This window comes from Wickerhamomyces ciferrii, contig 00206 (assembly GCF_000313485.1).
Source record: "Wickerhamomyces ciferrii WGS project CAIF00000000 data, strain NRRL Y-1031 F-60-10, contig 00206, whole genome shotgun sequence".
In the NCBI taxonomy this organism is placed as follows: Eukaryota; Fungi; Ascomycota; class Saccharomycetes; order Phaffomycetales; family Wickerhamomycetaceae; genus Hansenula; species Hansenula ciferrii.
This window is the reverse complement of record NW_011887534.1, coordinates 4,449-21,387: the sequence shown is the minus strand read 5'-3', so window position 1 is coordinate 21,387 and position 16,939 is coordinate 4,449. Positions and strand designations below refer to the sequence as shown.

Below are 16,939 nucleotides of genomic sequence, written 5' to 3'. Positions count from 1 at the left end.
AAATAAATCACAATAACCTAAACATTAAATCCATTCTCTTGATTAATAGATTTTCTTTGTGCATTCAATTGTTGAGCTCTTGCTAATGCAGCTTGATAATGTGCAGGATTTGTAACCATTTGATTAATCTGTTGAGATCTTGCTAAAGCAGCAGCATGAGCTTGTGCAGCTTGTTGTTGTTGGATCTGCTGTGCAGTTTGTTGTTGATTATGTTGTTGAATTTGTTGTTGTTGTTGTAAAGGTGATTGTTGATTGTTAGATGATAATGGAGATTGTTGAGATCTATTCTGTTGTGCGGCCTGCGCTTGTGCTTGTTGTTGAGCTTGTACTTGTGCTTGCTGTGCTTGTTGTGCTTGTGCTTGCTGTTGTTGTTGTTGCTGCTGTTGTTGTTGTTGTGCTTGTTGTTGTTGTTGTTGTTGAATATTATTCTTATTAAGCATGATTCTTTGTGGAGCTCTAACCAAGAACAGATGATCATTTGCACGATCAACATCCAACAAAGCAGTACGACCATTTATACCACCAACACCATTACTATTTGTTATTCTTGGTAATATAGCACCTGCAAACATTTCTCTCATTTTTAAAAAATTTGAACGAACTCTTGTTGTAACTAAATTTTTACGTTCTAAAGGTAATGGGAAACTTTTTGAAACACCACTCAGAACTTGTTGAGTTTCTTCATCAGAATCTAATGCAGTTGGACCACCATGAATTAATTCATCTTTTTCAGCTTGAGCTTTTGCAGCTTGACCTGCAATTTTAACTTGATTTTTATGTTGATAAGCAGCTAATAAAGTATCATAAGAAGCTGACCTACCAGGAACAGCTCTCTTGGCACCCATTGAATGAGTTTTACAAGTTAATGATCTTGCACAGAATCCACCAGTTGGTAATGCAACACCACATTGTTTTTCAACATCAACAGGACCTTTTTGTCTTGCATTTGATTTTTTCTTTGGTTTAGTTGTAGTATTTGGATCTTTTTCCTTTTTATTTTTCTTAGGTTTTGGAGCTGGTGATTCAGTATCATTAGATTGATTTGAATCTGCAGTTAATTTTCTCTTTTTATTATTACTTTTGGTATTTGTAGTTGTTGTATTATTATTGGTACTACTTGATTCAGCATTACCATTTGTATTTGATGGTTTGGAAACTGATTGTTTTTGTTGATCTTCTTTCCTCTGTTTCATTTCTAAACAAGTTTTAATATGTTTTGTTAAATGATCAATTAATATAGGTCTATCACACAAATTACAAACTCTATAATTTACAATTTGATTTAATGGATTTTTTAAATTTAAATTATTTTTCAAAAAAGATTCTTCTTTTGGTATTTCATTCAAATTTTCAAGATATTGACCAAGATCTTTCCAAACAATACTTGATTTTTCACTATTTGGACTATTTGGAGATGAAGAATTATTGATATTATTATTATTATTAATATTCTCTTTAAGATTTTTGATTTTTGAATCTGAACCAAAAGTAGATGAAACTGCCAGTATGGAATCAGGTCCAGAGGTCATACTCTTCTCAGAAAAATGAGTTTAATATAACTATGAGCACTTTTCAAATCAAAATTTGTATAGAATCACTATTTTTTTAATGAGAATAATCCACAGTTAAAATATCCTAATTTAACCAATAAATAACAGCGAAAAAAACCTATCCCACTAAACCAGGTAACTATTTCACAAATAACGACCCTAAATCTAGCTAAAACCAGCTAATTAGACTTGTTTTTGGTTGTATAAATCACAAATTCTTACAAAATCTCATAGTTTCCAAACACAAAATGTCATTGTTTATACGCAGAACTGAAAAATCGCGAAGGGCGGGTAAATAGAAATCGCTTTGATGACATAATCAGGTTTTTAAATACTCATCTTCAATATCAGTGAATCATCACCAAAATTATCAACATCAAACAATATTGAATACTTGTAAAAAAGTTCAATTGATTTCTCATCATGCCATACGAAAGAGAAGCCTACATTGCGAGATTAGCCGTGCAAAAAGCATCACTATCAACCAGATCAATCTCAAATCAAATCTTAGCAAATAAAGCTCAAAATACTATAACAAAAGATGATAAATCTCCAGTTACAATTGGTGATTTTAGTGCACAAGCTATTATAATCAATGCTATAAAAGCAAATTTCCCTAATGATGAAGTTGTTGGTGAAGAAGATTCAAATGATTTAAAAGAAAATCCAGAATTAAGTAAGGCAATCTTGGATAATTTACAAAAAAATGAATTAGAATTTAATGAGCATTATAAAATTCCTGAAAATGTTTCATTAGGTGATTCTTTCCAAGCAATTGAACAAGTTTCCCAAGTTATAGATGAAGGTAATTCCCAAGGTGGTGATAAAGGTAGATTTTGGGCTTTAGATCCAATTGATGGTACTAAAGGTTTCCTTAGAGGTGATCAATATGCTGTATGTTTAGCATTAATTGAAGATGGTATAGTTAAAGTTGGTGTTATTGGTTGTCCAAACTTACCAAATTCATTTGATAAATCAGAATTCCAATATAAAGGTGGATTATTTACAGGTATTTTAGGTGGTGGTTCATGGTATTCTAAATTATATGATTCTAAAATTATCATTAATGAATTAGGTGATCAGATTCAAATGAAGAATAATTTAAAATCTACATCAGAAATTAAAGTTTGTGAAGGTGTTGAAAAATCACATAGTTCACATGATGAACAATTTAAAATTAAAGATTATTTAGGAATTCCAATTGATCAAACATTAAATTTAGATTCTCAAGTTAAATATTGTTCATTATCAAAAGGTCTTGCAGAATTATATCTTAGATTACCAATTAGTTCAACATATCGTGAAAAAATTTGGGATCATGCAGCTGGTAATATTTTAATTACTGAAAGTGGTGGTATTGTTACTGATATTAAAGGTGAAACTTTAAATTTTGGTAAAGGTCGTACATTACAAAGTTCAGGTGTTATTGCAGGTTCAAAACAATATCATTCAAAAGTTATTGAAGCTATAAAATCATTAGGTTTATAAGTTGAATGTATATAATTATAATATTACAAAATATTAGTCTTTTCAGCCATTAATATTTCATTTCATTATTTTATTTATACAAATTATAAATATTTTTCAATAACTTCTTCAATTGAAGTATCACCATTAACTAAAGGTAAAATCTTTCTATTAGCCTTTTCATTATTTAATACTTGAACAGCAGCATTTGCAACATCATCAATTGGAATTTTGATATCATAATAATTTTCTTCAAAATTGAAATTTTCATAAGATTCTGCAATTGCTTCTTTTGGAATCTTGATTTTATTCAAACCAGGTTCTTCAACTAATGGACCTGGTTGTAAAATTGTATAATTTAATGAACCTCTTTCTAAAAATTTATCAACAATTCTTTTAGCCATATAATAAGGTCTTATAGATTCGATTGGATACCAAAAATCACGATCATCAGAATTTATAGCACTTATAAGAATAAATTTTGGAATTTTAACTTCTTCAACAGCTTCAATAATTTTTAAAGCACCATCTAATTCAATTTGTAAAATTTCATGTAAATTTTCAAAAGCATTTGTACCAGCTGCAAATATAACTGAATCAAATTTATTTTTGGAAAAATATAATGCAAATTTTGAAACTGTTGATTCTAATGGTATAGTTTCAAATTTAACATTACCAAATTTTTCTAAATCTCTACCTTTTGTTGGATTACGAACAATTGCTGTTACTGTATGACCAGCTTTTGATAATTTTTCCACAATAGCTTTACCTGTTTTACCAGTAGCACCAACAACTGCAACGTTTAATGACATTTTTTGTATTTGATCTATAATTTATTATTTCTTACTTATTATACAATTACATTGAAAAGGTTTTTAGAGTAAGATTCTCCTTGATATTTATACCTTTAAATTATGGGGTGACTTGCTACTAAACATTTGAAGTTGCTCTTGGGATAAATAGTGTGCATATCATGGCCCATAATTGGCATTGGATATGTAGGAATTTAAAATAGGCTATAATTACTCAAAATTGTGTCAAATTACATGAAAAAAAAAAGTATAATTACACAATAAAACGAATTTTTCACTGGGATTTGATCAGTTCCCATTCAAAGTATAGTATCTATAGCTAGTATCTATAGCACGTAACACCTAACTATCAAATCAAGAGATCAATGATTTTGGAAAACTACTAATTACTTTCCATTGATGACAAATTAATAAATACTAATTAATAATAGAATTAATAATATAAATGTCTTATAAGTTATAACTTAGATCATCCAATTAAGGAACATTTATGCGGTGTACGACAATATTCAGTACGATCAGCTTATAATTGCTATATACGGTTATATACCCGACTTGAAATGACAGTATGGCTTTACATTTTTATACTATTATTACAAGATTTAAATAAGTAATACAGTGATTTTATTTGTTCAATATATGCTTTAAATTGTAAAGATTATTATTAAGTAATTTTTAGTTGATTTTTCAAAGAAAAAACATTTAATGATTTTGGAATTATTCAATTTCAAAGTAAATATAAAATTATTGAAGTATAATTTTTTTATGAAAACTAAAAAATGAAATTCTAAAACCACAAAAAACTCTATTCAACAAATATGTTTGATAAAATTTACTATAATATTGTTCATGAAATAATATTTCATTTATTGTTCATGAAATAATATTTCATGTAAAATAATGCTTAATATCGAATAGAAATATTATTATAATATTTAATATATTAATCCCGGAATGTCGGAGCTACATATCTAATTCCGAGAACCGAAAAGTACATGTAAGTTATCAATATATTTAAGTAAGAACAAATATTTTATTAACATTTCCTCTAATATATAAACTATACTTATATATTCTACAATTTCCTCAATGCTTCTTTAATCTCTAAATCACCTTCAAGTAAAGGAATGAATTTCTTAATAGTTGATTTATCTGTTAAAGATTCTAAAATAACTTGTGCCACATCTTTTCTTGATATAGTAATATTAACATTTGGATCATTAATATCATTAGAAAGTGAGTTAACTGTATTTGGATCCAAAATCTTCCCCTTTGCTTCATCATCTTTCAAATAACCAGGTTGTAAAATTGTCCAATTAAGCTCATCATTGGAAGAGATAACATCATCTGCATATTTCTTTGCAATATAATAAGATCTTAAAGGTGAATTCCACCACCATGAACGATCTTGTGAATGAATTGCACTAACTAAAATAAATCTTTTAGCTTTGATTATAGTTGCAGCTTCACTTATCCTAACTGCACCATCTAAATCTACGGCAAATGTGTTATCTAAACCATTCCCACCAGATCCAGCACTATAAATAATAATATCAAATCCATTTAAAGCTCTGGTTATTGATTCAAGACTTGATTCAACAAGGTCAATATCAGTGGAATACTTGATACCTATTTTTTCAAATTTTGAAATTTGTTCTTTTGATCTAATGAATGCAGTTGTTTCATATTTATCTTTATGATTTAATAATTTTTGAATTACTTCAGTGGCGATTTTACCATTTGCACCAATAATTGCAATTTTAGAAACCATTTTGGATAAATTTAGTTGTATAGTATTGTGATAATATAACTTGTCTTTTTGGAGAAGCGAATTGCCACTTATTTATATATTTTCATTAATACAAACTTCATGTGAAAAGTATTTGATAATCCGTTTTAAAACCTTCTTAAAACCTTTAAACCCGCAATATTCAAAAGACTTAAAAGACATAATTGAAATTTATAAAGTGTAAATCAATTGTTTGTGTAACTCTTTTCAAATGCCTGTAAATAATCAACATTTCCCACAATTTCTGCATCACAGTGATCATATATGGGCTACTCAATGAACTACAATATCAATATACGGCATATAAATCACATGAAAATATCAAATTTCATTACACAGCTCATGATTATAATTTCTTGAAAGCATCTTTAATATCAAATTGACCTTCTACTAAAGGAATAAACTTCTTAATTGTTGATTCATCTCTTGTTAATTTCAATATTCCATTATATCTTCAATTGAAATACCTGAACTATTACACATGTCTCTGAAAATTCCATTATTATTGAATAGCTTCAATGGTGAATCATACTCTTCCAGTTCACCTTTCTCTAAAACTAAAATTTTATCATATTTCACAATAGTTTTCAATCTATGGGCAATACATAGAACCGTACAGTTTTTAAATTCATTAGAGATTGTATTTTGAATCAGAGCATCTGTTTCATAGTCAACACTTGAAGTTGCTTCATCCATAATCAAAATCTTAGTTGAACGAACCAACGCTCTTGCCAATGCAATTAATTGACGTTCACCTAATGAAAAATTAGAACCACCATCTTCAACAAGAGCTTCCAAATGAAATTTATTGGCCGAACTTTGATTGTTATTAGATGATTGATTTGTCAAGACATTCAATTGGTCAATCTTAATCAAATTACATCTTCTTAAAACATCCCATAGTTCAAAATCTGATCTTTCATTGAATGGATCTAAGTTTCTTCTAATGGTACCTTGAAATAACACTGGATCTTGTGGAATAATAGTTAACTTTGATCTTAATTCATGTAATCCTAATTGGCTGATATCAACACCATCAATCAAAATCTTCCCACTGGAAAGTTCATTCAATCTATATAGTGTAGACATTAATGAACTCTTTCCTGCACCTGTTCTACCACAAATACCCAATTTTTCACCACCTTTCAAATCAACACTTAAATTCTTTAAAACTAAAGGTAACTCGGGTCTATACCTGAAAGAAATGTTCTGAAATTCTATGGCACCTTTCTGCGGCCATGATTGATGAGGTATATTGTCCTTTCTGTGATAATCTGCTTCCTGGTCTAAATCATTAGCGTAATAACATAATCTTTCGACAGAATTCATTTCATTCTCAGTTTCTGAATATGATAGTAAAACTGATGTCAAACTTTCACAGAGGTTCAAAACTGATGTTGTAATTAGCCCTGTTGATCCAGCACTAATATTGAAGACTCTGAACAATGAAAGCAACATAACAATTAGAGCAACAGCTGTGGCCATTGTATCAACAACCATTGTGATCCATCTCTGATTTGTCACAGTGACCAAATAAGCTTCATTCAATTGGTCTAAATACCTGTCATTCTTGTTAACAAATCTTTCTTCAGAATTATAACATTTTATAGTTTCCATCCCACTTAAAACTTCATTGAAATTGTTATAGACAAATGACCTTCTTAATGCTTCTAATCTTTTAACTTCTCTAGAAGTTGCTTGATAAAAGTTTATTGTGAGTATAAAAATAGTACCTAAAAGTGGTAAAGCTAATGCAAACCAAGGAAGGTATATAACACACATTATTAAGATTCCAAAAATAGTAGCAGTTAAATGTAAGAAAATTTTTAATTGTTCACCAATCTCATTATCCAAAGAGTTTGTATCTTTGGTAAACCTATTCAATATTCTACCCATCGGTGTTTTATCAATAAAACTCATCGGTGTATGAAGAATCTTCGTCACTGCACTCAAGTTCAAAGTTTTGGAAGCTTCAGTAATAAAATATCCCATTCCGCTTAATTCCACACATAGAATAATGAACCCTAGTATAATGATACCAACATACATCCCAATGTAAAATCCGTTACTCTTATTGAATTTATCGTCAACCCAAAATGATAACCAAACACTTGAAAACAAACTAACGAAAATTGAAAGTGTTATCGACAAAAATAAGAAAGGTAAAGCAAATATACCGAAAACACCACGAGAAGCTTGATAATATTGTACATATATCCTAAAAGGTATACTATCAATGGCTTTTTGTTCATCTTCCACTAATTTACCATCACTATTGAGCTCATTTGTCTCAATTTGTTCACTTATATCTTTTCCAGATTTAGATTTTTCTTTTTTATTATTTTTTGTAAGAGCATAACTCATCATTGATCTATATCTGGGATTAGTTTCATGTAATTCTTCTTGAGTTCCAACGTCTATTGAACCATCTCCATTCAAAAAAATAATTTTATCAGCCTTAGAGACTAATGATAATTGATGAGTAGCCAATATTCTTGTTTTGTTCGACATTTGCTCCAAGAGACATTTTTCAACGATATGTTTACCAACATTAGCATCAACGGCACTCAAAACATCATCAAGAAGGTATATATCCTTATTTGCATAAACTGCACGAGCAAGATTGATACGAGCTTTTTGACCACCAGATAAAGTTACACCTCTTTCTCCAATTTCAGTCATATCACCAGCTGGTAATAATTTCAAGTCCGCTTCTAAAGCACAATTTCTTAATGTGTTATGATACCTATTAGCATCAAAACTATTTCCAAACAAGATATTCTCTTTAACAGTGGTGTTTTGTAACCATGGTGTACCACAAAATAATAATGATCCATCTAATGAAATTTCACCTGAAGTTTGTTTCATTAATCCAGAAACTGCAGATAATAATGATGATTTACCAGACCCAATTGACCCCATTATTACTACAAATTCACCTTTATTAACGTCAAATGTAATATTTCTCAATCCATTGAATAAGTGGTCTTCATCATTTGTGTTGCGGAAGTTTTCCCACTCAAAAGAACCATTTTCAACTTTCAAAGCGATTTTTGGGTCTGATGGTACTAAATTTTCAATTTGTGATGTTGAGTCTGGAGCTTCAAGATATTCAGAAATTCTTTTCAAACTAACAAATGCAGCAGATGTGAATGATATAAGCATTGGTAGATCTGTAACAAATCCAGAAAGAACATTGAACAAAGCTAAAGATGAAAAAATGTTACCTGGATTATGTTTTGGTGTAATTGCATATAATGTTAAGAAAGCTAGCATTGAACTAAAAGTAGGTAAGCTGACAGCCATAGATAAGATACTATTGATAGCATATTGAAACTTGAAGACATATGACATTTCTTTATTTCTAACTTGAATAATTCTTTCTTCATATGAATCCTCCCAAGAATAGAATTTAATCATTTTCATAGCATCTAAGACTTCTCTCAATAATGAGATTCTTTCATCTGTATATTTTGAAGCACTAGTTCTAACGCTGATCATCCATTTAGCAGGGAAAGTTAATAGCGGAACACCAATTATAAATAATGATATACCAGCTAAAGAGGCAGCACCAATGTTTGAAACCAATAATGCAATACCAACGATTATAGGAATTGGTAGAGTCAATAAATGTGCGGAATATGTTATACCCATGTTAATTTTTGCTATATCTCCACTCATTAAAGAAACAATCTTCCCATTCGGGAAATCAAATCTTGTTTTAGAGCTTGCAGATATTGATTTTTCCAATATAGCTCTTGTTAATATAGAGTTTGTATGAGCACCAATAGTTTTAGTATTATTAGTCGCGTGAACTAAGCAAATCGTATTGAAGAACAAATTTGCAGCTATACCCAAAGCAAATCCAACACCTGGTCCAACTGGGCTTGAAGAATCAATTATTCTTAATTCAACATTTTGGATAAGATACTTGATTAACAAAGGAGCAATAACTTGGAACACATTTGCAGAAGCTCTTAAAAGTAAAGCTTTTGAAAATTCCCATTTAAAGACAGTGACTATTGCTTTTAAAACTTTCCAATTACCTAGCTTTTGAGTTGGTGACGTGGATGCATCAGTAAGATGATTTAGTTTCTCTTTAAATTTTTCATAAACCACTGAAATAGAGCTTTCTTCATCTAATTTCCATAAATCATTGAACACCAATGTTCTCTTGTATCCTCGATTCAACAATGGAATAAGCCAGAAGAAGAACAATCTTGATAAAAAGTTGACCCTTTTATGTGGGAAAGTTGTTCTCTCTTCATCAGATTGTATTAGGGGAATTCTTTTGGACAAGAATGGTGTCATCAATCTTTTTGACCCCTTTGGCTCATCGTTGGTCTCCAGCTCAATGTCTTTATCCTCAAACAACATTGTTGGTTTCTTGAAAGATCAGCTTTTTAGCAGCGATGATTAGCAAATAGTTACAGATCCCATCGTTTTTATATGCGGATTGTGATTTTCATCAGCTTCATTATCAACTTATAAAAGGTATAAGTCCATTTAAACCCGCTTCCTTCACCTATCTATGCCACAATTCTTAACCCGATTATATAAGTTTGGTGATGCGATTATATAAAGACTACAATACTCAACAAAATAAAGCATAATCACATAGCTTAACGACACAGTTCATAATTATAATTTCTTGAAAGCATCTTTAATATCAAATTGACCTTCAACTAAAGGAATAAATTTCTTAATTGTTGATTCATCTCTTAATGATTCAATAATAGCTTGGGCAACATCTTGTCTTGGAATAGAGATCTTAACATTTTTTTCATCAATTTTATCAGCAATCCCATTGACTTTTGTTGGATCTTCAACTTTCCCTTTACCTTCATCATCTGTTAAATATCCTGGTTGGAAAATTGTCCAATTTAAATCATCATCTCTTGATATGATTTCATCTGCATATTTTTTGGCAATATAATAAGATCTAAGAGAATTATCCCACCAAAAATCACGATCTTGAGACTTTATAGCACTAACTAGGATGAATCTTTTGACTTTAGCTAATTTAACAGCTTCACTTACACGAACTGCACCATCAAGATCCACTGCAAATGTATTATCAAGTCCCTTTCCACCAGCACCGGCACTAAATATAACAGCATCAAAACCTTTTAAAGATTCAGTTATTTTAGATAAATTTGAGTTAACCAAGTCAATATCTGTAGAATATTTAACACCTAAGTCATCAAATTTTGAACCTTGAGAGGAATTTCTAATAAATGCAATTGGTTCAAATTCTGTTTTGAGATTTGCTAGTTTTTTGATTAATTGAGTGGCAACTTTACCATTAGCACCAATGACTGCGATTTTTGAAACCATTATTATATGAGATTAACAATACAATAACTTTGGATAGTGAAGTATTCTAGGGTAATAAGATCAATCTTAAGGGATAAGTACTTTTTATATACTAAAAAATTAAGCAACTTCTTTTAGTTTGATATGGTGCACATTTATACCCGAATAATTACAAATCAAAATTGTGTCAAATTTTGGTTATAAAAACGGAATTTAGCACATGCCTGAGAAATATCTTTAATGAAATTTAAGTATAAAAACGTGATTTATGGTGATTTATGAGGTTTTATTTAAAACTATTCTCAATATATGATGTGATAATTGAGAGTTTTGTCAAAAGTGATGACCATAATTATGTCTTGTGTCTTGTGACTCTTGGGCTTCTGGATTAATAATGATCAGGATTCAGGGGATATCGAGAATTTGACAGCAATTAATCACTTTTTTAATGATTCTAATAGAATTGGAACTTGAAGAAGATTTGAATTTTATTGATTTCAATTGATATGTATATGATTCAAAAGATTATTATGATTAGTTTTAATTACATATATTGTCAAATTGTGGGAAATATAAACCTCACTTTGACATCGGATGTATAATTTCACTACAAAATCAGAAATCAAAGTATCCCACAGCATAAATATATCAATAGCTTATATTTGAACTATATTTTTCCAATAGCTTCCTTAATATCAATCTCACCTCTAATTAAAGGAATAAATTTCTTTATAGTTGATTCATTTCTTAAAGATTCAATAATAGCTTGTGCAACATCAGATCTTGGTATAGAAATATCATGATTTTCTTTACTAATTTTATTAGCAATAGAATTAACTCTTAAAGGATCTTCAATTTTACCAGTATCATTTTCATCTTTTAAATGACCAGGTTGTAAAATTGTCCAATTCAAATCCTCATCTCTTGAAATAATTTCATCCGCATATTTCTTAGCAATAAAATAAGATCTTAAAGGTGTATTCCACCAAAACTCACGATCTTGAGATTTTAAAGCGCTAACTAATAAAAATCTTTTAACTTTAGCTAATTTAACAGCTTCACTAACTTTAACGGCACCATCTAAATCCACTGCAAATGTTTTATCAAGTCCTTTCCCACCAGCTCCTGCACTAAAGACAACAGCATCAAAACCTTTAAGAGTATTGGCAATTTTTTCTAAATTTGATTCAATTATATCAATCTTTGTTGAATATTTAATACCTAATTGATCAAATTTTGAACCTTGTGAAGAATCTCTGATGAAGGCTATAGTTTCAAATTCTGTTTTAAGATTTGCCAATTTTTGAACTAATTGAGTGGCAACTTTCCCATTAGCACCAATAACTGCAATTTTGGAAACCATTGTGTACTATTCCCAATTGAAATTATGTTAATGGTTCAAGTTATTCCATGAATATTCAATTGTGTCTCGTTGTTGTTGTTCTATTTCTCCAAAGGTTTTAAAATTGCGCCTATTATTAGTGTGTGCTTAGCTAAGCAGCAAAGGGTATTATCGGCTTTTAAGTTGATTCATCATTTATGATTACTCTTGGATGTTGTTGATGGAAATCGATTATGAGGTATGAGTATTTGGTAGCCAGTAGAATCCAGTGCAGTCCACAATGGAAGCAAATAACGATCATTGGTCTCCTAAACGTTTATATGTCAATTTTGTTTTTAGCTCATCGCAGAAATTTTGATCTCGGAGCTCAAAAAAATTTTAAAAGTAAACAATTGTACTGAACATTAGAAGGTAACTATTTAAACTCAACAAAAATTGTCATAAGTACTTCCAACCATGTCAAACACATCTTTAGAAGACGCAAAGAAAGTCATACACTGGATACAAACAAATCAAGGGTTTTGGAACTCTGACTTATTAGAAATCAAAGAATCTAAATTAGGTGGAATTGGAGTATTTGCCAAAAAAGATATTGAACCAACATTAAAACCTGAATTATTATTAAGATTACCAAAAGACTCTATATTTTCTGCTAAAAAATCTTCAATTGCAAATTTATTATATGAGGAAAATTTAGATGGTGCTTTAGCATTAATCATTGCATTTATTTATGAAAACCATTTTGGTGAAAATTCTCCATGGTTTGAATATTTAAAAACTATAATATATAAAGATCAAGATAATGAATTGATTTTACCACCTTCATTATGGACCAAATCTCAAAAATCATTATTAAAAGGTTCAGAATTAGAAATTTTGGGAAGTTTAGATGATGAAGAAAATAAATCAGCTTATGAAACTGCATGTACTTTTGCCCTAAATCAAAATGAAATTTCTTCATCAATTCCAATACCATGGGAATTTGATATTCAAGATAAAGAAGATCAAGAAATTTTTGAAAAATATAAAAATTTTATAGCTATTTCTCATGCTATTGCTTCAAGAGATTTTGAAATTGATTCATTTCATCAAGTTGCTATGGTACCTGGTGCTGATTTATTTAATCATACAAATAAACCTCATGTTAGATTTGAAAGTGTTTTTGATGTTTGTGAGATGTGTGGATCTGCTGGACCTTGTGATTGTATTGAAAGTGAAGGGGAAGAAGATGATGAAGATATGGATGATGAAGAGATGAGTGAGGAGGATGATAATGAAGAAGGTGAAGATGAAGAAGATAATGATAATGAAGAAGAAGGAGAAGGAAATATCCAAGAACAAGATCCAGAAGAATTAAGTGAGCATAGTGACCATGAACATAGTGATCATGATCATGACGATGAAGAATCAGATTCCGAACCAGAAGATAGTGACGTTGAAGAAAATAGACCAATAGATGAACAAATGATTTCCAAGATTGAAGCAGCACTTGAATTAGAAAAACAAGAAGAATTAAAACAAAAAAAAGAACAAGAACATGATTCAGAGAATAAAGAAATGATTATGGAAAATGATGCAGGTGGTAAAATTTTCCCAGATGAATGTTGTGATATTGTATTAATGAAGAAAGTTTCAAAAGGTGAAGAGATTTTTAATACTTATGGAGATTTTAATAACTCAATATTATTATCAAAATATGGATTCGTTATACCTGATAATTCTGATGAATCAATTAATCTAGGTCTTGAATGTTTGAAGTTAAAGAAAACTAATAAAAAATTATATTCAAAACAATTTGAATGGTGGGAATCAAAAGGTTATGAATTAATGAGAGAATTTTTCAACTTGAAAAAGAATAATTGTTGTGATGATGAAGATTGTGATGATGACCATGGAAATGATGATCATAAAGATGATGGTTGTAAAGATGCATGTTGTGGTGGTGAAGGTGAATTACCAGAAGGTGTTGAAGAGATTCCAAATTGGACATTAGAAGTCAATATAGATTCCACAGGTGAACCAAATCAATTAACGTATGCATTATGTAAATTATTATCATTGAATAAATTAGAACTTAACAAATTTTTGAAAAATCAAGAAAAGGGGCTACAAGTCTTAACAACAAATAACTCAAAAGCTTTCAAAATTTTAAAAGAATTATTAACATGGAGATTAAATCAATATGATTCTGAAATTAAATATGAAAAATTATTAAAAAGTAAAAATTATAGAGAAAAATTGATTGCTCAATTAATTATACATGAACAAAATATAATTAAAAAATCATTACAAAATATTTCAAAAAAAGTTTAGTTCTAGGTATTAATCTTAGTTTAGGTAAGACGTCAATAATATAAGAAATATCTGGATTCATGAGCAGTACTATTCAAATATAGTTTGATGTATGAATGTGAAATCAACGTACGTATATATACCCCACAACTTAATAAGAGAACCTCAAACTTTGAATAAATAAGCTTATACCGTTTTGCCATTAACAAAAAGAACTTATCTTTACAACTGTTTAACTTAAAATATACATCAAAAATCAAGAAAGTTAATCAAAATTTCACTTTATACCCCATAAACTGTGTATAATCACTCAAATTAGGTTTCGACTATAATTAATTATTATTTCTATGTGTATGTTTGAACTTTATATTACTTTATACGTATAAATTTTCGTATATTCATACCGCAATTATTGGAAACTTGCATTACAATCCAAGGAAGTTTAAGGTAGTTTAATTTTTTCGATAGGTATACAGCCAAAATCTCCAGTAACAATTTCAGACAGCCATCAAGTACTGATAATATGGGCTGATGATTAAAGTATTCAAAGGTTTTCTATGGAATTAGTGTTCCATGCTTTACAGTAATAACTCTTGCTTTTAAGCGAAGATGATGATTGTCGGTCTCAGAATCATGATGCTTATTGTTCAAAGGGTCTGTTCTTTGCATCTTTGTACAATATTAGAACAGAACAAAAAGAAAGAATGCTAGACTTGAATTTATAATCAATATCATGTCGAAAGTTGAAATTGTATTAGATTCACAAGATCCTGGGCGCCTAGGCCATGTAAGTTATGACTGAGGTTATGGCTTCCCGGCTTTCTAAGCCTAAACGTTCCACTTTTGTAAAGCGAGTAAACTTTTAAAGCGATGAGTTGCTTAAAATAAAGATGCATTAGCAGGTCCTTAACCATTAATTTGTTCCCTGGTCACCAGGCTTGAAAAGGAGTCCTTTGACAGAGCAGTAAAGAATAAAGTGAGTATACGTATGGCTCAGTACATGTGTGTGGTTCAAGGTGTACATGATACTATCTTTGAGTAACCGATACTCGTTTCTGATGTCTGCTAGTGTTCACTGTTCACTGTTAGTGGTGCTTTCATTTGAATAGTCTGGGATCATGGATCATGGATGTCTGTTTTATACCGGTTTAATGAGTGAAGAAAGAATTGATTACTAGGAGTCTATGATCATGGATTCTTATTCTATTGGCGTACTGGCCTACTTCAAGTCTTCAAGCACAAGTACAAGTTGTAAGTTCTCAACGGTTGATGAATTAATATCTGTATCGCTTGAATTCCCAGATCCATTATATCTCATCAACTTCCAGATCAAGCCCTTGTTATCACCTGGAACGGATATACCCTTGATCATACTAGCAATCCATGCGATATTATCTTGGAAGTTGGTTGTATATATTATTAGCTCTCGTGCTTTAGGTTTAAACTTTGGAACGGTTAAAGCTATTTTACAACCAGTTCATGATCCATGGTAATCAATAGCATGCAAGTGAATATGCAATAGGAACTTTAACCAGGACTAAAGATATACCTTTAATTAAGCTGGTGCTGCTGCTCTGCTTATACTAGATTGGCAGTGGTAACTGGATAGGTAACTTGTACAATCAACTTCTGGCCATGGTGCCATAGTTTAGGCTTGTAGAAGCAGAAAGGGCTAAATTCTATTATGCTCTTTATTCTCTTAGATTCAGATATATCCAGATCTGGTCCATTAAACATCCAAAACGTCACAGCGTAACTACCTAATCAAATAATACCTTCAAGACACCTTTCAACTTACGAACCAACAGATGTGTTTGATGATTTGCTATTATTACCTGGTATCTCCATTCGCTAAGTGAGCCTAGCCAGTGGTAAGCGTATTACGTCGTACTTGTTACTTCTCTTGGTCCCACTAAAATGAACTCCTCGTTAAAATGTAGACAGACGCACTAGGGGGTACGCTGGGTAAAACATGGGCCCGTTCCGTGTAAAGACGAGAATGGCTCCAGCTGTTTCTCACTAAAAGATTAGAAATTGTAGGAACTAGGCGGTTGGCGGATACTGGCGGGCACTGGCTTAGTTTGGCGCGCGGCCTACGACGAAAAATTAAGAGACAAAAAAAGTTAATGGTTTGTTCAGTGGCAACCAAAACGAGTTCGTAAATATAATTCATGTGTCAAATTGCAATGATGTTGATTGAAATTATCTTGTCTAGATGGAGGTTGATGCTTGGTTAGTGGTTTAGTATGGATGGTTGGTTATTAGAAGAGTCATTATTGTTGGTTTTGATCAATTGATGCTAGTATTTACAAAAAGGTTAGTTTTGTTACAGGAAATCTCAAGATCTTTCTTTGGAGATCTAACGTTCAAA

General features: G+C 30.5%; 9 protein-coding genes across 9 annotated transcripts; 3 read left to right on the top strand and 6 right to left on the bottom strand.

Moving 5' to 3' along the window:
• Nucleotides 1-17: 17 nt before the first annotated feature.
• Nucleotides 18-1,529, bottom strand: SGF73 (deubiquitination module subunit SGF73; the record flags this gene model as incomplete). Its single annotated transcript, XM_011274170.1, has 1 exon — nt 18-1,529. One exon carries the CDS (start codon nt 1,527-1,529, stop codon nt 18-20), a length of 1,512 nt encoding a protein of 503 aa, XP_011272472.1.
• Nucleotides 1,530-1,973: 444 nt separating this feature from the next.
• Nucleotides 1,974-3,038, top strand: MET22 (3'(2'),5'-bisphosphate nucleotidase; the record flags this gene model as incomplete). Its single annotated transcript, XM_011274169.1, has 1 exon — nt 1,974-3,038. The coding sequence occupies one exon, from the start codon at nt 1,974-1,976 to the stop codon at nt 3,036-3,038; it is 1,065 nt and encodes a 354-aa protein (XP_011272471.1).
• Nucleotides 3,039-3,121: 83 nt separating this feature from the next.
• On the bottom strand, nt 3,122-3,829 carry BN7_5231 (SDR family oxidoreductase; the record flags this gene model as incomplete). The annotated part of the gene is made up of 1 exon (XM_011274168.1): nt 3,122-3,829. One exon carries the CDS (start codon nt 3,827-3,829, stop codon nt 3,122-3,124), a length of 708 nt encoding a protein of 235 aa, XP_011272470.1.
• A 1,075-nt stretch (nt 3,830-4,904) lies between these two features.
• On the bottom strand, nt 4,905-5,600 carry BN7_5230 (SDR family oxidoreductase; the record flags this gene model as incomplete). Its single annotated transcript, XM_011274167.1, has 1 exon — nt 4,905-5,600. The coding sequence occupies one exon, from the start codon at nt 5,598-5,600 to the stop codon at nt 4,905-4,907; it is 696 nt and encodes a 231-aa protein (XP_011272469.1).
• Nucleotides 5,601-6,053: 453 nt separating this feature from the next.
• Nucleotides 6,054-9,995, bottom strand: BN7_5229 (uncharacterized protein; the record flags this gene model as incomplete). The annotated part of the gene is made up of 1 exon (XM_011274166.1): nt 6,054-9,995. The coding sequence occupies one exon, from the start codon at nt 9,993-9,995 to the stop codon at nt 6,054-6,056; it is 3,942 nt and encodes a 1,313-aa protein (XP_011272468.1).
• Nucleotides 9,996-10,259: 264 nt separating this feature from the next.
• Nucleotides 10,260-10,955, bottom strand: BN7_5228 (SDR family oxidoreductase; the record flags this gene model as incomplete). The annotated part of the gene is made up of 1 exon (XM_011274165.1): nt 10,260-10,955. One exon carries the CDS (start codon nt 10,953-10,955, stop codon nt 10,260-10,262), a length of 696 nt encoding a protein of 231 aa, XP_011272467.1.
• A 646-nt stretch (nt 10,956-11,601) lies between these two features.
• BN7_5227 (SDR family oxidoreductase) lies at nt 11,602-12,297 on the bottom strand (the record flags this gene model as incomplete). Its single annotated transcript, XM_011274164.1, has 1 exon — nt 11,602-12,297. The coding sequence occupies one exon, from the start codon at nt 12,295-12,297 to the stop codon at nt 11,602-11,604; it is 696 nt and encodes a 231-aa protein (XP_011272466.1).
• Nucleotides 12,298-12,732: 435 nt separating this feature from the next.
• On the top strand, nt 12,733-14,589 carry RKM3 (protein-lysine N-methyltransferase; the record flags this gene model as incomplete). Its single annotated transcript, XM_011274163.1, has 1 exon — nt 12,733-14,589. One exon carries the CDS (start codon nt 12,733-12,735, stop codon nt 14,587-14,589), a length of 1,857 nt encoding a protein of 618 aa, XP_011272465.1.
• Nucleotides 14,590-15,752: 1,163 nt separating this feature from the next.
• Nucleotides 15,753-16,061, top strand: BN7_5225 (uncharacterized protein; the record flags this gene model as incomplete). Its single annotated transcript, XM_011274162.1, has 1 exon — nt 15,753-16,061. The coding sequence occupies one exon, from the start codon at nt 15,753-15,755 to the stop codon at nt 16,059-16,061; it is 309 nt and encodes a 102-aa protein (XP_011272464.1).
• Nucleotides 16,062-16,939: the final 878 nt, after the last annotated feature.